This window comes from Dasypus novemcinctus, chromosome 10 (genome assembly GCF_030445035.2).
Source record: "Dasypus novemcinctus isolate mDasNov1 chromosome 10, mDasNov1.1.hap2, whole genome shotgun sequence".
Classification (NCBI taxonomy): domain Eukaryota; kingdom Metazoa; phylum Chordata; class Mammalia; order Cingulata; family Dasypodidae; genus Dasypus; species Dasypus novemcinctus.
This window is the reverse complement of record NC_080682.1, coordinates 100,381,570-100,404,663: the sequence shown is the minus strand read 5'-3', so window position 1 is coordinate 100,404,663 and position 23,094 is coordinate 100,381,570. Positions and strand designations below refer to the sequence as shown.

Here is a 23,094-nt window from a genome sequence, read left to right as displayed (position 1 = left end):
AGCCTGCTAGGACATGGAACACAATCAGAGACCAGCCCTGGAAACCTGGGAACTGAAGAGATCTTAGTTTCTTGGACCTTTTTCTTTTCCTTTCTTTTCCCCCTCCTCCAAGTCATCAGCCCACACAAGCTCTTAGCAAGTCTTCTAAGGTGGGGGGAGAGGAGGGGAAGGAAAGCTCAATGCATTTTCAATCACCACTCTCAAGGCTCATTTAAATTTTCAAAAGGGAGCCAGAGAATAAAAATGCTGATCTCAAGATGTGGCTCTATTTCCCTCAGACTCCTCACCCTGCTTCCACATTCTTTGTGGATATAGGATGGCCCTTTTCTCAGATAGGTCTTAAGAGATATCCTACTGGGAATCCCTTTCAGACAGTGCTGTGTCTTTCTTTCACTCACCCATTCATTCTCATTTCATAAGCTTTTATTTCTATGACCTACTATGTAAAAGGCTCTCTGCTACATGCTGCTGGTAGAAGGCATGGAAGATACTTCTTAGCCTCCTTGCCCTCCAGATGCACTACCTCATGTGATAGACAAGTGGACAAGTTACCAAATTTTTAGAGTATTTTGATAACTGCTAGTATAAGGTATGCATTTATGGCATGGGAAGAGTTGAAACATGATTAGAGGAATCTTCCTGAAAAAGGTGGCCCTTCTGTTCAGTCTTGAAACATGAATAGAAATTAGATAAGCAGAAGAAGGAATAAAGTGTTTTCCAGTGCAGTGGAGATAGGGACATTTTTTTGGAAAATTTCCAGGATTCCTGGTCCCCAATTCTAAGGTCAGTGAGAAGGAAAAGAAACACATGAATAACCAACCAATCAAACAAACAAAACTGGAAAGAAAACAAGCACAAACCTAAGAAAAAAAGGCCAAAAGTAAATCTCTTAAGGAATAAAGGAAACTAATCTGGGGGCAAAAAATGAAAGGTAGTTGCTCCCTTAGATGGCTTCTCCCGAGATGAAGGTGCTGGCAGGACACAGGGATCAAGCAGAGCCTACCTGCCTTGCATTTCCCTCTGGTCCTGGCTGGTGGGTTCCTCCACACCTCCAGCTGCCTCCATGGCCACTTTCCATAAGGAGCTCTCAGTTGAATTCTGGCTTTGGGGGAGATATTGCTGTCTTTACAAGAATGCTCCTAGACCCTGCTGAGGGCACACTCACTAAGAACGGTGTGCTCCCACTAAATGAGAGCAAATGGTGCCACCTCACCCTTTCAGGCCCAGAACTATGGTTAATGCTGCTCAGGAGGCCCATGGGAACATGCTGTAGATATCGAAGCCCCAGGCACTTAGCAACTGAGGAACAACAATGGGTTCACTGGGGTCCCTTCCATGGGATTCCCCTGCTCCTGCTTAGGGAAGCAATCGCAAAGGGAATGAGTACCTCTGTAGTCATCCCTCATGCCCTTCAACACACTGGACTTTCAAGCTAACCCAAGCTCCATCCTTCAGTCCTGTCATTCCTCATTATCCACTCTGCCAGGCAGAAGGGGCATGTGGGCCCTAGATGCTCACACCATTTTATGAACTGAGATGGGTATGTAAAGTCCAAGCGGGACATACATGTACTGGAGGTGTGTAGAGACAGATGGTAGTAGCCCATCATGCCTTTACCTAACACTTCTCAGTATATTTTCCCAGATTTTCTTTCAGTTGACAAAACAGTCCTAGTAGTAGGGAAACCACTCATTACTCACCTGTTACAGGAAAAAACAGATGAGGGGAAGGCAGTCTGCCTCTGGTACCATAGTTAACTAGTGATATTTTTGGTTGGAGATTCAGGTATTTTGTCTTTTTTCACTCAACAAATACTTATAGAGGGTTTATTATGTAATAAGCAAACAAAACAAAACAAAACAAAATCCCTGCCTTTATGAAGTTTACATTGTAGCGAGGGGGACCGACAATGAATGGAGTTAATATGTAAACTAAATAGGATATTAGGTAATGATAAGGAGAAAAAATAAAGGAAAGAAGGGAATCAATGTGATATATCAGGGAAATAGTTAGAATTTTAAGTGGAGTGAACAGGGAAGGCATCACCTAATGCAGGCATTTCAGGAGAGGCCTGAGGTTGTGAGGGCTGTCTGTGGAGATATCTTGGGAAGACCATCCCAGGAAAAAGGAACAGATGCTTAAAGAAGTCCCTGAGATGGGACCATGAGCCATGATTTAGAACAAGGGAGAGGGAATCAGAGAGGAAATGGGAAACCAGGCCATAGAAGGCTCTAGAGAGTGAAAGGAAATGAAAGGACTTTGGTTTGGACTCTAAGTGAGCTGAGAAGCTGTTGTGTTTTAAATAGTACAGAGACATGATTGGATTTACCTACAGGGACCCTCAATTTTATTAGACCGGTCTTCTCTAGCAATCATATATTCTTATTTGCACTTCTGTGCAGTTGTCCATGCTGTTATTTCTTTCATTTTTTCCCTTCCCATGACTTCTCCAAGCTTAAGCATCGTCTCCTCCAGAAAGCGCTCCAGTACTTATAGACCTTCTTATTTTTCTCTTCCCATGGCATGTGCTCTGCATTATGTACTATTAGGCTGCCTTTATTTATTTATTTTTTCCAGCATTTTATCATCCCCTTTCTAAATGTGTCTCACCCATGAGTCTTATTTTGTGTTGCGACTGTAATTTCTGAAAACAAGAATAGAACAGCTTTCTTATCAACCAGCTATTTAATATTTAATGGCTTCTTCATCTGGCATTGGAGTTAGTTCATTTATTTGTGCAGTGAGCATATCCTGAGTGCTGGTTCTAAGTGGACACTGTACTGAACTTTGTGCCACAGAGATGAATAATTCCAAGTCCTTACCAGGTGCTAACGGACAATCATAAAAGAATATGGAAAGGCAGTGAAAGTAAATGGCACAGATTTTTATAAGAACTTGAAAGAGGGGCATTTATATAGTTAGGGGAGGGCCCAGAAGAGGACATTTCAGCAGAAAGAAAATTATAGAGTCAATTCTCTGTGGGGGTACTTTTAACAGTGTGCTATGGCCAGAGCATAAAGTACAATACAGGATAGAGGGGTGTTGGAGAGGTAAGTGGATATGAGGTGGTGATAGGCCATGAATAAAAGGACTTTATCCTATTGGATTTGGGAGAAAATAAATGCTTTTAGCAAGAGTATCTTAACAAGAAATGCCCTTTAGATAGCTATTCTAGAAGCTGTTGGTAGAGGAGGGTAAGACTGGTTGTGCTTATGAATTTAGTTATACCAGATAGAAACTCTCCCTCATTCTACATATCTAATTCTTCAATCAGTCGTGACTATTTTTCCTTCTAAAGATCTCTCTTGAATGTTACCTTTTCTTTCCAATCTCATCATCAACAACTCCTATGTTCAAATAAGTGCAACAGTGGCCATGTGTCTACTATTGCTCTGGCTTTTAGGAAAGTCTCAATTCATTGTGAGCTTATCCACCTTAATCAGACAAGCTCTGGAATCCTCCAATTCCCACAGAGTCTAATTTACTCACTCCCCAGTGAAGAAATCTGACATAATTCCAGGACTGTTGAACAGTGAGGCTGGCCACAGTTTGCTGTGTGTATTGTGAGATGGGGGAGAAAAATGTGTGTGGAAATGGTCCAAACATCTTGGCTACCTGGTTTTCAAGAATGAAATTCCTTCTTCACTTTCCCAATTTTAGGACTCAGAGTCTTTCCATTCCTTTTCTCCAACTCCTGTACCTTATTCTCCTTTCCACTTTCCTTCCTCCATATCCCATATTATGTAGTATGTAGACACAAACAAAAATCCTGTAAGCCTGCACATTTGAACTTTTCCATCTTTCCTTGGATCTGCCTATAACTTCTTTGGATTTTTGTTTTTGCTCCATTGTGATTTAGGATATATAAAGAGGATGGCCTGTGGGGAATGGATGAGGGAATAGAAAATAGATAATGGGAACAGAAAATAAAGGAAAATAAATGGTCAGTTTATTCAAAATATAACACCTCTTTGGATGTCCTCCTATTCTCTTTACCTACATTCATTAATGACTAGACAAGGTAACTTTTGTTTTGGAAAGAGGGAGAAGTAAGGCTTCATATAAGATTATGGTAATAGGTGTCATAACCCAGAGTAAAAATTTTCATACCTGAAGAGCAGCAACTGGTACAATAGCCTTCAAAAAGTAGAGTTCCATTTATGGAAAAAAAAAATATGTAGACATTAGGATGAACTTTCTGATATTAGAGAGCTTCATCTTCTTGTACGCCATTCAAAGCCTTATGAATCTTTTAAAATACTATTTATTTACTCATTAATTCAACCAATCAAAAAAAAGATGCGTCAGACACTATAGTTAGATAAGTGGAAACTGTATCGAGTAAGACCAGTCACTGGTCTTGAGAAGTGTGCTCAGGGTCTGATGTGGGGAGACTGGGTTAAGGTGGAGTGTGAAAAGGGCTGTTTTAAGAAAGCAAAGCAAGATGCTGCAGGAAAACCAGGAAAGGACACCAGGTAGACTTGAGAGGTCAGAAAAAGCCTTGAAAGGAGAGTTACTTCCATTCTAAGCCAGGATATAGGTGAGAGTGTGAGTGCTATAGGCAGAGGAAATGGTTGGTGCAAAGGCTTGAAAGACATACAGCATGCAAGGTTAAGGAAATGCAAATTGCTTGTTGTACCTGGAACATTTTATAGAGAGAATTAATGAAGCCACATCATTCAAACATTTTATTATTTTATACTATGTGACAGACATCATCTTAGGAGCAGAAAAAAAGAATGAATGAACAAAGTCCTTATCCTCAAAGATCTTATTTTCCAATGCAGAACCAGAAAATAAAGAAACAGATATGTAATATGTTGGAAGGTGAAAAGCAGTCAAGGCAGGTAAGGAAGAGAGTGGGCATAGCAAGAATGGAGGGAGAGGTGTTATTATCATTATTATTTTAAATTAGATGAAAAGCCCTGCAATTAAGTAACGTTTGAGCAGAGACCTGAATGAAGTGAGGGGGTGAGCCACGTGGATATCTGAGAGAAGAATCTTCTAGGTAGAGGGAAGAACAAGTGCGAAATCTCTGATGTTAGATTATGCTGGGTGAGCTCAAGGTTATTGTAGGTAGAGTGAAATGAATGAAGGGAAGAATAGTCTGAGATGAGTTTGGGATGTTGGAGGGGAGGCATATCATATAGATCTTTATAATGATTGTGAATTTTCTTTGGGTAAAACATGAAAGTGTTAGAGCATGTTGAACACAGAAAGTGGCAGGACATGAGTTGTGTTTGAAAATACTCACTCTAAGTGCTGTGTAGAGAAAAGGCTGTAAGAAAGCAAAGTGGGAAGAGGCAGACCCATCTGGAGACTATTATGTCCTCCACCGGGTGGACTGTGGGAGAGTGTGGGCTATGGTGTGGACCATTGACCATGAGGTGCAGCGGTGCTCAGAGATGTATTCACCAAATGCAATGAATGTCTCATGATAATGGAGGAGGTTGTTGTTATGGGGGTAGGAGTGGGGTGAGCGGGGTGGGAGGTATATGGGGACCTCATATTTTTTTAATGTAACATTAAAAAAACAAAGACAAAAAAAAAACTAAAAAAAGAAGATGATGGTTGCTTGGACCATAGTGGTGGCAGTAGAGGTGGTTTGAAGTGATTCAATCCTAGATATCAATATCTGTGCTAGCTGAAAAAGGAGTTAAGAGGATTTTTTTTTTCAAAAGGTTGGATGTAGAATAGGAGAGACAATCAGGTGTTAGGGATAATAACTCTAAGTGTTTTGTCCTCGGCATCTTAAAGGTAAAGTTTATGAGTTAGGGAAGACTGCGGGTGAGCATGTTTTTCTTTATAAAGAATATTAGGATATGGTTTTGGATTTGTTAAGTCTGGGATGATTCATTAGACTGTCAAATGCAGATGCTGATGCATAGGCATTTGAATAGGAGCCTGGCCTATAAATATTAATTTGGGATTTGTTTACATATAGATTATACGAGCCATGAGACTAGATGAGATCATCAAAGATGAGAGTAAGACAAAGGAAAACAAAAAGGTCTGATAACAGTGTCCAATAGCATTCCAACATGCAAGGTTCAGGAAGATGAAGACTGACAAGGAATTGAGATGGAAAAAGATTGAGGTCAATATACTAAGGATTTTGACATCATCCTTACTCTTAAATAGACTGTACTGCAGTGCCTTAACAAATTCCCTGTAAATGGGAATGGCTATTTCTACTGTCTTTCTGGGCTTGATACCAGCTTATAGTTCCCACTTTACTGAGTAATATCAATGTTTCATTGAAATTTTTTCTTTAAAAATTTGAGAATCATTGGATATACCCAGAATGGAAAAAGTAATTAACTTGCTGTATTAAGCTATTAGATGAAGCACATGTCACAGGTTTCAAATTTTCTAAGTAAATTATGCAACTTGAAATGAAATTGTAATCCATATTTACTTTTCAGTTTCTGCTGGGGCAGAAAGTTTATGAAGAGCTAGGTGGAATTCTGGAATTTGTGTGAGTTGGGAAAGAGCATTTAGGGAGAAATATATATGTGACTTTGAAGATTTTTAGGGGGATTTCTTCCCTTATTTGGTTGCTAATTTTAGTGGACAGAAACTCCCCAGTACAAACTATAGGGACTATTCCATAGAATATAAGGTTAAATTCATGATAGATATATAATTATTTATGTTTATAGAAGTTAAGAGTGTGGTCCCTGGAGTCAGTTTGCATGGATGTGAAATATGGTGAAATATGACTCTACCACTTAACTATTAATAGCTGTTTTTGCAAGGTATTTAACTTTCCTGTGTCTTGATTTTCTCACTAGTAATAGAAGTAAATAACGCATAATGGTTTAAGTATAAAACATGTTAATGCATGTAAAAACACTTAGAACCTTGACTGGCTAATGGAAATGGTTATTAGTTAAAATGATTATTACAGTTAGCAAATATTATTTCTCCCCAAAGACGACCTTTTTCATTGTGTCCTTCTAACTGCTGTGAAGTGGGTAAATGGGAAGAGAAAAGCTGTTAGTGGGGATGGAAGGCAGTGGTGGGAAGGAGAAATTCTAGATCTAAGACTTTAGACTGTTAATCCCCCCATTTCTTGTATATCTGCATCATTATCTGTAAAATAAAGGAGTGGAACTAGCCCATGTCTAAATAAATAAATATTCCATCTTTATCTTGAAATTATTCTACACTTAGCTTCATTGAATTCTAATTTTGTTTTGTTTCATTTTATTTGATAACATGACCTGTAGATCATCTTGAAGAATCCATGTAACACTGCAATTCTATGACTCTATGTCTCTTTGGCTTGGAAAAGTTTTATCATAGCTCTACGTATCTGCTTGGTCTTCACTCTATAGATGATGGGGTTCATTGCAGGAGGGATCAGCAGGTACATGTTAGCAATCAGAGTATGTACATAGATTGGGGCTTGTTTCCCATATCTGTGGACAAAGGACAAACTGATCAACGGAATATAGAATATAGCCACAGCCCCGATATGGGAAATACATGTGCTGAAGGCTTTCTTTCTCTCTTCCGGAGATGCGATACTGAGGACAGTCTTAATGATCAAAATGTAAGAAAGGACAATGAAGATTGAATCCACCCCAGCAGAGGTGATCAGGGCAGTCAACCCAATGGCACTATTGATCCTGGTATCTGTGCACGACAACTTCATCACATCAGGGTGGAAGCAGTAGGAGTGGTGGAGTACATGGCTGCAGCAGTAGGACAGTCGTTTAAGAAGTGCAGTCGTTGGTGTCAGTATTAGTGTCCCCCTGATGACAACTGCCACCCCAATCTGGGCTATTTTGGAGTCAGTTAAGATGGTGGCATTCCTAAGAGGATTAGAGATGGCCACAAAACGATCAAAGGCCATGGCCAGCAGCACTGACGATTCCATGACGGTGAATAATTCAATGAAGAACATCTGAAACAAGCAGGCATTAAAGCTGATCTCCCTGGCATTGAACCAGAATATACGCAACATCGTGGCCAGCGTGGATAAGGACAAGCCAAGGTCAGTGGTGGAGAGCATGGAGAGAAAATAATACATGGGTTTGTGGAGGCTGGGTTGATTGACAATGGCAAAGAGAATCAGGCTGTTTCCTGAGAGGGCAGTTATATAAAGAAAGCAGAAGGGAATGGAGATCCAAGTGTGGAAGGCTTCCAGCCCAGGAATACCAGTTAACAAGAAAATGATGGAGGAGGTTGTGGTATTCTGGAAAGTTGGCATGCTGGATTAAAAGTACAGAATTCCAAGATGAGAGTCTAAAACAATAAACTACATATGTGTACAAATCCAATTACAAAATAATTGCATTCAACAGAAAACTAACAAAGATTAATTATATATATATATATAAATTACTCATTTCAATTGATAAGAAAATTGTAAGACTTCAACTGCTATACTGGCTACCTTGTATTTATTTATTTAATTTTTCTCTGGGGTCCCTTCCTGGCAACTATGTTTATTCAGTGTGCCCCTAACCCTGCCCCTCCTCTGACCATAGATGAATGGACCAAAAACATATAAATGTAACTTAAGATGCTGAAGTTGAGTAATGCCAGTGTCCTCAGGTAACTGAAGAAATTAATAACAGAAATTTATTATCACACCTTATTATGGAAATAAGAGTTATCTTACAGCAGGCATTTTATAAGTTTAGGGAATGGTAAGAAGTCTTTCTAGAAAGACAGTACTTGAAAGATTGATTAACTTTGGATAAGTTGAGATAAATAACTCCAAGACTTTTAGAATGTCATTTTTTAAAATGTTGAGTAAGAATGAGTTTGTAATATTTCCTTCCCTTGCTCTTACCTTACATACTTAGAGATCTTTACTGACCACCTACTTTGTACATAGCTAATTAAGATGCTATGGGGGGAGTGGATGTGGCTCAAGAACATGGTAGGTGTCAGGTTTGTTTCCCGGTACCTCCTAAAAACAAACAAACAAAAAAAAAACAACAAGTAAAACAAACAAAAACACGAATTCAGAGGAGCCGATGTGTCTTAGCATTTCAGCACCAGCTTCCCACGTACAAGGTTCAGGCTTCAATTCCCGACCCTGTACCTCAAAAAAAAAAAAAAGAAAAGAAAAGAAAAGAAAAAAGAAGAAAGAAAAAGCTATGGGATAACAGAAAAAATACCTGTCTCCTGTCTTATAGAATTTATAATCACATGAGAGAAAAAAGGCTATAAAAAGAACAATACTGTTTATTAATAAATTCAATAGTAAATGTAAAAATGAGATTGCAGAGGACTGCCATATGTGTCAATTACTTCTATAGTGATGATTTTTAAAATTTCATATGCAACGATTGAGTTTTAATCTTTGGTTATTGAGTCTTGAAACAATTTTATATGGGATTACAATAAAAACAAATGGTGGGGAAGTGGACTTGGCCCAGGGTTAGGGCATCCGTCTACCACATGGGAGGTCCGCAGTTCAAACCCCGGGCCTCCTTGACCCGTGTGGAGCTGGCCCATGAGCAGTGCTGATGTGTGCAAGGAGTGCCGTGCCACGCAGGGATGTCCCTCGCGTAGGGGAGCCCCACACGCAAGGAGTACACCCCGTAAGGAGAGCCGCCCAGCGAGAAAGAAAGTGCAGCCTACCTAAGAATGGCACTGCTCACATGGAGAACTGATACAAGATGACACAACAAAAAGACACAGATTCCTGGTGCCACTGATAAGGATAGAAACAGTCACAGAAGAACACAGAGAATGGACACAGAGAGCAGACAACTGGAGGGGGGCGAGAAATTTTTTAAAAATCTTAAAAAAAAACAAAAAAAAATAAATGGTTATCTGAAAAACATCTTTTTCACCTTTCATCCCAACCTCTTCATGGCTCTCCTTACACTATTTCGTCAGTTCAAACAATTATTCATTACAGTTGTTCTTGATAGTTTATTTCCTTTCCTTCCTTTCTCAGTGATCAGGAAAAAATTCATGGGGTCTAATTTGAATCCAATCTGTACCTAGCCTAGCTTAAGAGAACTTGCTCAAATACCCTACTTCCATTGCTATACCATCACATCTTCTTGCACCCTCCCCTCATTTGTCCTGGGCTCTCAGGCAGAAGTGTCCTTATTCTTTTGCACAGCTAATAACTACCTCTACAGTCTTAGCCAATCGGAAACACTTAGGTCAGTTCAACAGCAAGTACATTTTGGGAACTTGCTGTGTGCCAAGCATTGTGCCAATCACCGAGGATGGGAGGCAAATAAAATAACAGACCAGTAAAGGAGATACCCATAAAGAAATGTTTACTATGAGTTACAGTATGTATGAGGACCGATGGTACCTAAGAGAGAAATAGTGCAAAAAGTGACAGATTTCACGTGTGCATGTAAATTATGTATGTATTGAGTTAATTTCAAAGTATCTTTAAAAAGTAGATAAATTATAACTGTGTAAAGTTTTGATGGATGGATGTGAGTTCAAAAGGGTGAAAAGTGGGAAAAGCATGTTCTTGGAATAAACAACATGAGCAAAAGACATGGAATAATAAAATAATACAGGTTTTTTTTGGCAATTACAGGAAAATTGGTATGCTGAAGTTCTAAGTTTAAGGCTACATGTGGTGGGTGATAAAGCTAGAGAGACCAGCAGAGGTCATGTCAGGATAATCTGGAATTCTGTGGAAGGGATAAGGAATTTAAAGAGGTATTTACAAATATTTTATGAAAAAATAAACAAATCATTTTTCACCTCTTCTAATTTTACTCCAACAAGATTGCTTTTCATCTTTAGTATTTTGCTTAGTACAATTGACTCTCCTTCCACAGGCTCTAATATTCAAGTTTTACCCAGCCTAATAATGAAAGCTTCCACTCTTCAATACAGATATGTGCAAATCATTCAAGATGTATTGAGCATTTGTCGTAATGCCCACTATGCTTAGACAATGAGGGATGTACGATATAAACACTGCATCTCCCTCATTTCCCTGTTATATCGTGTTATAAAGAAAAAAAAAACTTTGACAGCCTGTTTTTGTTTGTTATTCCTTCATTTTAAACAGAAATCTAGATTCTTTCTCTGGTGACTCTCAGGAAAACATCTCCAACTAATGTTAACTGGTGTTTTTCTAAATGCCAAGGCCAAATGTTTATTTTCAAGTGAGTTTTCCTCCCTCATCTCAAATTTTGGCCATGTTGACCATCTCTTCTTGAAACTTTCTCCTTCCTCCTCGAAACTTGTTCCTCTTTAGCCTCAAAGATTATTGTTCTGTGCTTTATTTTTTCTTGTTTAACAAAGTTTTTATTCTCTGCCTCTTAAAACATGGTGTTCCATATGATTCATCTGCTACCCCTCTTTTGTCTTCCCCATGTACTCTCCTTGGGATATCTTATTTATTCCCATAATTTTAAGTATCACTTTAAAAATAAATATGCAGTCTAATTAGGATTTCCCATGAGTCCCACATTTCAAAAGTTCAGAAGAAACTTTAAAGTTTTACAGAGATTCTGACCTGAATCATGGACAGGAAGTAAATTGATGCAAGTTGTAAGTGAGTAAATTAACTGGTAGTAGTTTGGAGAAGAGGTCAGAATTCTGTGCTTGAAGCAGATGGAATAAAGGTGAATAAAATACTTTATCTATTTCTGAGGAACTTCTCCACCTGTATCCCTCAGTCACCTCAACTCTAGTATAACCAAATATAACTCATTCTTTCCTCTATTATAAACTTGACTCTTCTTCCTTCATTATTAGTACATGACATCAAACTCTAGCAAACCATCTAATTAGAATTATCTCCTCTCTTTCTTCCCTTTCTTTCATTCCTTACACACAGATATTCCTTTTTATTGATTCTACTTCTAAATATAAAAAAACAAATAAACCCTGGAGTCTCAGAAGGTATATATATGAAAGCTAAGTAAAAGCAGTCTCATTGAAAGTGGATACTTGAAATTACATTTCATTGTACTTTTCTTACATTGAAAAACTTCATATCAAAGAATAAAGGAGGACTAATGGATATTATTAGAGAGAGGCACTAAAATTTCTTCAAGCTTCACTTTTGTGTTATCATTACCCTCAAATTTATCCCATCTTCCTTCTTCAATCAGACACAACCTCCACCGTCTCTTGTGTGAAATAAATATGTCTCAACTAATTTTTCTGTCTGCTAGGACCACAGTGGTCTTTTTCATTACACTGCTATGAGACGTAGTTTGTGGGCATGTTGTAAGTTGCTAAATTAGATCAGATGACTTCATCTGTGTCCTCCAAATGGTTCTCAATGGCATGGCTGTATGTGTGTGATGGATTTGGGTTTAGATCCTTACTTATCCACTAGGTAGGCTGGAGACGAGTACTGCAATTGTAATTATAAATATTCCTTGTAACAATAGCTACTATCTATTGGACATTTGCTCTGTGAATGTTCCTCTGCTAATTCTTTTATAAGAATTCTATCTTTTAATTATTACTATAACACCATTTGGCAAGTATTATTAAATTCACTTTTCTGATAAAGAAACGGAGTATCTGAGAGGTTAAAAAACATAGTTAATATCGCACACAACTAGTGAAAGTCAAAGCCAGGATTCTAAACCCAGTTCTTTTTCATTTCAATGCCCACACTTTCAAAACTATTGTTTCATTAAAGCCTACAATTAATTCAAACTTCCTTTCCTTTAGTTTTCTTATCTGTAAAATAGAATATGCACTGTCCCTAATATGGTGGCTGGCATGTAATGTATGTTTGAAATTGACAATTACTCATTCTTAGTGAGACTCACTGGGCATAGAAATGAGATTTTGAGTCACTGAAAGCGTGTTTTGTTTTCTTTTGTTTTTTCAGGCAGCAAACCACTGATCACAATAAGCATATTAACACACCAATTCAAATATTTGACTGAGGAACCACCGGCTATGAAACCTCTGCCAGGTAAAACGAAATGCCATTCTCTACAAATTTCTGGGAAGAACCAATTCTGCCATCTTCTGTAGCTCTCTTGCCACTGTCTAATCTAATTCTGTATATTGTGAAGAAATTCATCCCTGTGGACAAAAAAGTTCAGCTCATCCACAGTCTTCTAATGTTTTCATTGAGCAAAAGAGTTTTACTTACAGAGTCCATACAGCAGGTCTGCCTGTCCCTCGTCCCTCTGAGGCTGACTGGGAACAGCTGAGGAGGCACTGAATTCCAGGGGAGGGCAGGCTTATAAGGAGCCTTATTCCAGCCAGATTGGAGACACGCACATTGCTGAAAGACCAATGCCTTGTCCTGGTGCTAACGTACTGTGTCTCTAGGGTTTGGAGGTTCCCAGAAGATTTCCTCTACCGCACTGAGTCTTTTTATATCTCTTCCATTACCATGTGCTTTGTAGGCTGATATAATTACTTGTCCTTACACCCTAATTTAATTTTGTTTAAGGTTTTTTAATGGCTTTAATGAGACATAACTTACATACCATGTAAATTTCCCATAGGAAGTATACTATTCAGTGGTTTTTAGTAAATTCACAGTGCTGTGCAGCCAGCACCCAATCTAATTTTAGAACATTTTCATCACACACAAAACAAGTCCCATTTCCATTGGCAGTACTCTGAAGGGGTTTTTAAAAAATGAATTATTACCTCAAGTTGCTAAATGTACTTCTTATTATAAATGTCACCCTCTATCCCATATCTCCTTGGCATCTATTCTTTTTACAGCAGGACTGTTTCATTAACCTACCTGTGCTTCTTAGCAGCTTCTTTCTTTTAAGTAGGAAAATAATTCACTTATTCATTTGCACATATATTCTGAAAATATTTTCATAATAGTCTCCTATATTCCAAATATCATGCTAAGTGTTGGAGATAAAAATGAATAATCTAGTTATTACTGCTGATATATTCTCCTACTATAGTGTGGAAGACAGATAGATGAACCAAAATTACATGGTAATCAATGGTAAGTTTGTTTTAGAGATGTGAACCAAGAGGTGGGTAAATATAGTGGGTAAAAATCTCAATCTATTCAACATTCTTTCTTTTTCATAAATCCACCTAATTTCTGTTTTCAAATCCCAACCTATTGAGTGGCAGAAAATTAATGACAATAATTTGGGTTTGTCTTCTCTTGTGCATAAATATTGAAGGCTTTATATGATACCAAGGAATTGGGATAGGTGATTGAAGGATTTGGCTTTATGTCATCTGGATTGAGATGACTATTTCACTCTTTAAACATTAGTAAATAATACCCACAGATTGCTATGGATGGTCCATCTTCTCTGTCCTTGCAGACTCTTTAGATCATCAGATCCTTCCACCATTTCCATACCACTCTTGGGCATATGAGACATGGAGTCATCCTTGATTTCTCTCTCTACACCCCACATGCAATCTATTGGCAAGTCTTGCCAAGCTCTTTGGAAATAGAATCAGAATTTGTTGCCAGCATCACTTCAAAAACACCATGCTTTTGTAAGCACAATTATCTCTCACTTGGATAATTTCAGTAGTTTACTAACCATTTTCACTCTTTCCATTCTTACCTTTCTTCACCACCAAAGTCTGCTTCACCACTGCAAAAGTCTTGGCCTGAAACAGTCTATTCCTTATAATGCAACGATTACAATGGTTTATTGTGAGTCTATGCCCAGGATAATATGCCAAGTTGCTTAAAGTAAATCTAATAATAGCCCCCCAAGGATACCCGTGTCCTAACCCACAGAACCTGTAAATATGTTACCTTATATAGCAAAAGGGACTTAATAGATGTATAAGATTAAGGTCCCTGAGATGGGGAGATGATTTTGGATTACTCAGGGGGGTGCAGTCTAAACACACGAATCCTTAAAAGTGGAAAACTATAGAGGTATAACCAAGAGAAGGAATGATCTCCTGTGGCTAACTTTGAGTTAGTGAAAGAGGGCCACAAACCAAAACATGTGGTGAATCTCTAGAAGGTGAAGAGGCAAAGGGATTGATTCTCCCCTGGAAGCCTCTAGAAAGGAATGCAGTTTCACAGATAACTTGATTTCAATCTATTGGTTCCTGGGTTAGACTTCTGACCTACACAAATGTAAGCTAATACATTTTAAATGTTAAGGGAAGAAATTAAACTTGAAGGCAATGATGAATTATGGAAGAACAGTGAGGTGATAAAGTCTGTAATTTAGGTTAACAGATGTGTCTCAAGCACTTGAGTGCCCACCTCCCACATGGGGGATCCTGGGTTCTGTTCCTGGTTCCTTCAAAAGAATAAACAGGCAGACAATGAGCCAGAGCAATGAGCAGACAATGAGCAAAGACACAGAGCAGACAAAGGGCAAAAACAATAAGCAGGCAGTGATCAAAAAAACAAATGAGCAAGGATCAGATGTGGCTCAAGCAGTTGAGTGCCTGCCTCCCAAATGGAAGGTCCTGGCTTCAGTTCCCAGTGCCTCCTGAAGAAAACAGGCAACAAGCAAAACCAACGAGCAGACAGTGATCAAAAAGAGTGAGCAGATGTGGAGCAAAAAAAATCCTGTAATTTAGAAAAATAACTCGTGGCAGTGTAGAGAGGAGATCATGGGCGTTGTGCTTAGAGCAGTTGGAATAAAGGTGAATGAAATACTCTGCCCCCAAGGACATCTCCACCACAATCCCTCAGTCACTTCCACTTCAGCATGAGCCAAAGAGAATTCATCCCCTCCTCCTCTACTAATCCAATTGTGATTGCTAAAATGAGATCTGAGGAAAGGAGACGGATTTTCCAAGGGAGTAATGGATGAGGACTGGAAGATAAAGGGTAGTACAGGGACAGGATAGAAGGTTGAGGAAATGTTCTAGCCACAGTGAGAAACTGTGCTATTTTTTTCCCATTGAGAGGCTGACCAGCATTAGGAAACTGCAAGGCAGGGGAACAAAAACCAAAATAAAAGTCCTCTTCCACTTATTTTCTAATATTTTGAAATCAGAAAGGCTAGGGGGAAAAAGCTACTTTAATTTTAATAAAAATATAAATTTCATTTCATTATGAAAATAAAATCTTTTTTGTATTCCATTTGAGGCAGTGCTTGGGACCCAAGAAACGGCTTAATATTGTCTTGGAGAAAGAAATGAGAGAAAGCTCATATGTGACCAGAAGCAGCTGTGCTGAGGGAATTAAAAATGAGTTCAGTGTGACTTAAGCACATAGAGTGGAAAGACAGTGCTTTCAAGGGTAAAGGCAGAGAGGGGGAAGGGACAGAGTCCTAAGGGCACTGGGATGCCAAAGCATTGTAAGCAGAGCAATGGCCAGGGCGAATATGTGGATATGTCGTATTATAATCATAAGTGTGAGCTCCTTGACGGTAGAGACTACATCATTTCTCACCAGTGTATGGAGCACAGTATCTGCCACATACCAGGTACTTAATGATAATCTATTAAAATCCCAATATTAATCCATAGCAATACCAATAACATCAAAAACAATAAATAACAATGATTAATCATGTGTTCTCAGTGAGTATGAAGTATACTGCACTAAGGTTCTTCCAGGGGTTAATATTGGGTTAACTTATTTTTTACTCTTTAAAATTCATGAATCAGATCTTACTAATATCTTCATGTGAAAATGAAGAACTGGAGGTGGGATGGTGACTTAGTTTGCCTAAGGTCAGTGACAGAGCTGAGCTTTGGCCCTGTACTGTCTGGTTCCAATTTCTTTGAGTTTAAACAATGCTGTGTCGACTCTTAATGGATAGGTGAATGCAGGGAAGTTTTTCAAAATACTTAAGCTCTGGAACAGAAAAAATGGGTTTGCCTTGTTATGCTGTGTCTGTGTGTACCTCCAGTTTATTAGGCCTGGGCTCATGAAAAGTTTCAATTCCTTGGGTATGGAATGGAGAAAGGGCTGGGGTTCTGATATCACTGTACCATCTCCTGCACCCCTGACCTTAGACTAGCATTCTACAGATTGGAGTCGTTAGCCTATCCAGGGAAGTTCTCAGATTTTTATGCCAGATATGAATTTATGGCCTGGACAATTCTATTTGCTTTTGTGTCTTGGAAGCTCATAGCTGAGTTGTGCGTTTTTTTCCCCACTGTCTTATACATTTCTTGGCAAACATATCCAGAGCTGTGAAAATTTCTGTTCTGCCTGTTGAAGTGCTTTCTGGGAGAAGACTATGTTTTTATGAGTCCAGAAGAGAGCTAATAAAGATAGATATTTTCCTAGGTTTTATGGTGAAGTTCTGGAAAAAAACACTTATCTTCCAGACTTTCCCAGAGATCAAGAATCTTTTGACACAAGAAGAAAAAATCATTCTTTAAACAGGATCTTAAAATCTGTTCTCTGTAGTAACTCTCATGGAAATAAATGGTTATCTCATTCACCTCATCCATGTGGCAGGCCTTTGAAGGCAATGTCTTCTTCATATAACTTCTTGCCAATAAGTGTGTTCAATTAGTTAAGGTCCTTGAAACTTGCCAAACTTCTCAGTTTATCACTAATTGTCAATGTCTGAATTGATGACAAGTTTGAAAGCCACTTATGGTGAACTCTTTTTTTTTTTTTTCTGTGAACCCAGTTTTCACAGAGGCTGTCTGTCATGCATGGTTAATGCCTATATTACCAGTGGTAAATATACAGGCAGCAGTGTGAGGCTGGGTAACTTGGTGGCTAGCACCTTTGTGGACTGATGAGGGTCACACAGAGGTCTCACACAATGTTGTTATCTTTATTAAGTTACTGCTTTCCCAATGGTCATTTGCTGTGCCTTATACAGATCTGCCCAGCTTTCAGAGTACTCCGAATAACCAGTGAAGGCCTTTAGCTCTGAATCAGACAACAATTGCATTAGCTTCAATGAACCCCTTCACTGAAGCAACTACTTCCCTACCTGCGTCTACACCTTTTGATTGCTCTGAGACTGAAAAGCAAGCTCATATGTGACCCATGAACACTGCTTATCCCTTAGACCTCATCCCATTCAAAACTTTGATCCTCAGCCATTCAAGGATAAAATTACTCTTGAGTGAGAACTGGAATTTTATCCATTTTTAGGCTTCTTTTTTGGGGAAGTAAGAGTGAAGTTAGATTGAAAAGAGTTTGATGCCTGGGGCAAAAAGGGTTAGCCGGACACAGTTGTGTACAGTTCTCCTCTAGGAATTTCTTTTGCTGCTGGATAAATGGCTTTCACCAAGTGCTGGCTGGGCTTCTTATAAAGGCTGTCTTTCTCAAATCTGTCAGCTCTCCCATTATTGAACTTTTCCCCTATGTGTTCTCCAGGCTAAGAGAAACTCTTTGGAGACAACTTCAGGGGACATGAGTGAGAATTTTCCAGCTGTAGGAGAGAAGAACCTTTTCAACCATAAGTTAGTGAGGTTGGGCTAATTTCTCTGTCCCTCCTTTTCTTCTCTTCTCCATTCCCCTCTCAGTGCTTTAATAGACTGTTGCCTGTGATGACCCTCCCCGTAGGGGGGGAAATGGTCAGGGTCAAATGACCTCCTTTTCCAGGCTCAAGAATTCCTTTGTGTATGAGGTCAGTGTTTTACTACATTGCATACTTTTCTAAATATATCAGGCACTATGTATCTTCAAAATAGGTTTTAAAGACCAAAGAACAGTTAAGAGGAAATTTCTGAGCATGAACTCGGTATTACAGAGTCAACAAATCCATATATTAGGTCAATTTAATAAACAAATTCTCTCCAAATAAAAAATGGGAAGAGTTTTTGGGATATGTCTTAGAGGAATTTTGAAAAATAGTTATTCAACATTTGCTGCTCAGTTTTAGTGCAAGGACAGTTGGTATAAAAATCACAGGGCTAAAAAAAAGAATGAAAAGTGAATGCTGTTTTATTCCCAACCTTTGCTAATACAGTCTGTGTTTTGGAAGAGTTCTTTTATATTTACCATTGATGCTAGGGGTTGAAAGAGATGCCAGGTGAAGGAGTAAGTAACAAGTGTAAAGATAAAGTGAAATAAAGCATTTGGTACATAGGAGTATTTGATAGTGTACTGCTACTGTTTGAGGGAGAAAGGCTAATGTGAATGATTCGACAATCCATTAGGAGCTTATTTATATGTTATAATAAAATGAACATTATATTGAGAGCCTGTTTCCTCACTTTTAAAATAAAAGGATTATGGTTTTGAGATCCTTAACAACTCTCTACCTTATCAGTTTGAAATCTGAGCAAAATTCTAGCTGGAAGATGGATATTCAATTAATAATAATTTGTTATCTTTCTTCCTCTTATAAAATATGTCAATGTGGTTACATAAATTTCTCTTCTAATTTGACAGGGATGTATACCATGATGAGAGATATATGCCTGATTATTCAGAATTTAGATTTATCATTATTTTCAGAAATATTTCATTGCTGTATTCAACAAATACATTTAGATGCTATTGTGCCAGGAATAGTTTCTAGGTCTGAAAACAGATCTGATTATTATGGGTGAGGGCTTTCCAATTTCCTTGATGCCTCTGCTGTCTCATTAGAATATATATATATATATTCTGTATATATATATATATGCTAATATATATAGAGTTGAGGTTTACAGAAAAATCATGCAGAAAATACTGGGTTCCCATATATATCCCTTCCTCATTATTACAAGGCTTTCTTGCCAATCTTTTCCTTAAATACTGCTGTTCCTCCAGGGATCTGTCCTCAGACCTCTTCTCCCCTAATGCAGTACTCCTACATATTGCAGTTACTCCTGTGACTTCCAGCACAGCCATTAGTTTGATAATTCTCAAACTTTATGAGCTGGGTTGGAAGTCACCAAAACTCTTTTTGGGTAAGTAGGCAACTATGTGTCCCAATTCTTTCATGTTGAATTACAGGTAAAAAATGTGAGGGTGCTCCTCCGCCCCGCCCAGCGCCTCCGCAGCCCTGGCCGCTGTCAGCTCTCCCAACGTCCGGCAGAGACGTGGTGTATGCTGAGTCGCTGCCACTGCCAGCTGCTGCACGTCCTAAGCCTCGGCTTCCCCCTGCTTGCCCGCCGGCCGCTTCTCCCCTGCCCTCCCTGCCTCATGAAGCCGCTGGTCGTGTTTGTCCTTGGCGGGCCCGGTGCCGGCAAGGGGACTCAGTGCACCCGCATCGTCGAGAAATATGGTTATACACACCTTTCTGCAGGAGACCTTCTTCGTGATGAAAGAAAGAACCCAGATTCACAGTATGGTGAACTCATTGAAAAGTACATTAAAGAAGGAAAAATTGTGCCAGTTGAGATAACCATCAGTTTATTAAAGAGGGAGATGGATCAGACAATGGCTTCCAATGCCCAGAAGAATAAATTCTTGATTGACGGGTTTCCAAGAAATCAAGACAACCTTCAAGGTTGGAACAAGACCATGGATGGGAAGGCAGATGTAGCTTTTGTTCTGTTTTTTGACTGTAATAATGAGATTTGTATTGAGCGATGCCTTGAAAGGGGAAAGAGTAGTGGTAGGACTGATGACAACAGAGAAAGCTTGGAAAAGAGAATTCAGACCTATCTTCAGTCAACAAAGCCAATTATTGACTTATATAAAGAAATGGGAAAGGTCAAGAAAATAGATGCTTCTAAATCTGTTGATGAAGTTTTTGATGAAGTTGTAAAGATTTTTGACAAAGAAGGCTGACCCTTAAGAACCCGAAAGCATCCTTGAACTCATGCTTGACTATTGCTTTGATAGCTGCTATCCAACCCCTTTTTAAGGCAATTTTAATTTTTTCTTAATTTCATCTCAATTCTGGAAAGTATGTAGTAAGACAAATTAAAAATTTAAATTTCTTTTTGTTACAGGAGTAGACAGTGAGTTCAGGTTCAATTTCATCTTAGTTATGGTGCTCACAAAACAAAGAAGGATGTCTGCTAGATCTTTGTTTTTATTTAAAAAGAATATCCCTTTTATAGCCTGTGCCTTCTGTGAGCAAAACTTGTTAGTATATGTGTATATCCCTTTTATTACAACATGTTAGGATTAGGGATCCCCAATTTCTCTTTTTCTTACAGGTTTTAAGTTTCCAACCTATATAGTGAATTTATGGACCAAATTTCAAAACGACTTTTTGTGTAGTCAGTTCTTGGAAAATGTGTTTGGTAAACAAACTCATAAAATGGATTTCTAGAAGTGTTTTAGTATTTATCAAATAATTGAGTATTTCCTATAGAAAGGTAAGAAACTAGGGGCTTTGTTTTACTACAACTTGTATGTACAAAGTTGTGTGACAGGGCATATTCTTTGCTTCCAGGGATTGGGTTGGAAACATTAAGGTTCAGAACCTTGCAGAATATCAGCTTAATTCTGACTTAAATCTGAGGTTGGGGACAAGGATCACATCTAATGGCTTATGTTTCTTATGCTCTATTATGTAGTGTAATTAATGATTAAACTGGTCTTAATAAAATTCCTAGCAGTGGAACTTTGAAAAAAAAAAAAATGTGAGGGTGGCTTTCTACTGAGATCCAAGGGCTGACTCCAATTTCTGTAATTGTGCTTTATTCTTCATTGTTCCTCAATTCAATTTTCTACCCCATATGTTTTTTAGTGCTTAAAGATGCTTTCTGCATTGAACATTTTTCACTTTTCTTCTCCTCCAATTGAAATTGATTCCACCTCCCATAAATGATTATTCTCACTCAATTACTGGCCCCATGTTGTTCATCTAGGAACTGGAATGAAAGTCACCAACTTGACTTATCCTGAAATATAATTCTTTCATGTAAGACATTCTTGTGCCTCATTTATTTTCTGCTTACACATATTCAAGTTAACCCCTTGGGATTACACAATATATTTAGTTCATATTAGTGCAGTGATACAGTATTTATCCTTTTGTGTGTGGCTTGCTTTAGTCAACATAATGCTTCCAGGCTCATCCATGTTGTCATATGCTTTATGACTTCATTTCTTCTTACTGTTGCATAATACTCCATTGTGTGAATATACCACAGTTTGTTTATCTGTTCCTCAGTTGATGGATACCTGGGTTGTTTCCAGCTTTTGGCAATCATGAATAATGCTGCTATGAACATCGGTTTGCAGATATCTGTTCATGTCATTGCTCTCAGTTATTCTGGGTATATACCCAGTAGTGGTATTGCTGGGTCACTTGGAAAATCTATCTTTGATTTCTTAGGAACTGCCAAACAGACTTCCAAAGTAGCTGTACCATTTCACATTCCCACCAACAGTGTGTAAGTGTTCCTATCTCTTCACATTCTCCTCAACACTTGTCGTTCTGTCTTTTTAATAGTGGCCATTCTGATAAGTGTGAAATGATATCTCATTATAGTTTTGATTTGCATTTCCCTAATCACAAATCATGTTGAACATTTTTTTCATGTGTTTTTTTTTGCCATTTGTATTTTTTCTTTGGACAAATGTCTATTCAAGTCTTTTGCCCATTTTTTAATGGGGTTGTTTTTCTTTTTATTGTTGAGTTTTAGCTTCTCTTTATATACCGTGCATATTAAACTCTTTTCGGGTATGTGATTTCCAAATAATTTCTTCCATTGTGTCGGCTACCTTTTTACCCTTTTGATGAAGTTCTGTGAAGTACAAATTTTTTTAATTTTGAGGAGATATTATTTATCAGTTTTTTCCCTTGTTGCACATGCTTTAGGTGTAAGGTCCAAGAAACCACCTGCCACAAGGTGTTTCCCTACATTTTCTTATAGTAGTTTCATGGTTGCCACTTTTATATTTAGTTCCTTGATCCATTTTGGATTGGTTTTGTACAGGGAGTGATATAGGAGCTCTCTTTCTCTCTTTTGGTTATGGATATACAGTTCTTCCAGCACCGTTCATTGAAGAGACTGTTTTGTTCCATCAACATGGACTTGGTAGTTTTGTCAAAAACCAGTTGGCTGTAGAGGTGAGGGTTTATTTTTGAACTCTCAAATCTATTCTACTGATCAATATGTCTATAATTATGCCAGTGCCATGCTGTTTTGACCGCTGTAGCTTTGTAATATGCTTCAAGGTCAGGCAGTGAAATTCTTCCCACATTTCTCCTCTTTTTTAGAATACTTTTGGCTATTTGGGTGAACTTTCCTTTCCAGATGAATTTGGTAATTGCCTCTTCTATTCTGTAAAACAGGCTGTTGGAATTTTGATTGGTATTGCATTGAATCTATAAATCATTTTAGGTAGGATCAACATCTTCATATATTTAGTCTTCCAAT

At 38.3% G+C, this 23,094-nt stretch overlaps 1 protein-coding gene and 1 pseudogene across 1 annotated transcript; one reads left to right on the top strand and one right to left on the bottom strand.

Annotated features, from left to right (window-relative positions):
- Positions 1 to 7,273: 7,273 nt before the first annotated feature.
- LOC131272909 (olfactory receptor 51F2-like) lies at positions 7,274 to 8,218 on the bottom strand. Its single transcript, XM_058305825.1, has one exon. The coding sequence runs from the start codon at positions 8,216 to 8,218 to the stop codon at positions 7,274 to 7,276; it is 945 nt and encodes a 314-aa protein (XP_058161808.1).
- An 11,574-nt stretch (positions 8,219 to 19,792) lies between these two features.
- On the top strand, positions 19,793 to 21,329 carry LOC131280079 (UMP-CMP kinase pseudogene; annotated as a pseudogene).
- Positions 21,330 to 23,094: the final 1,765 nt, after the last annotated feature.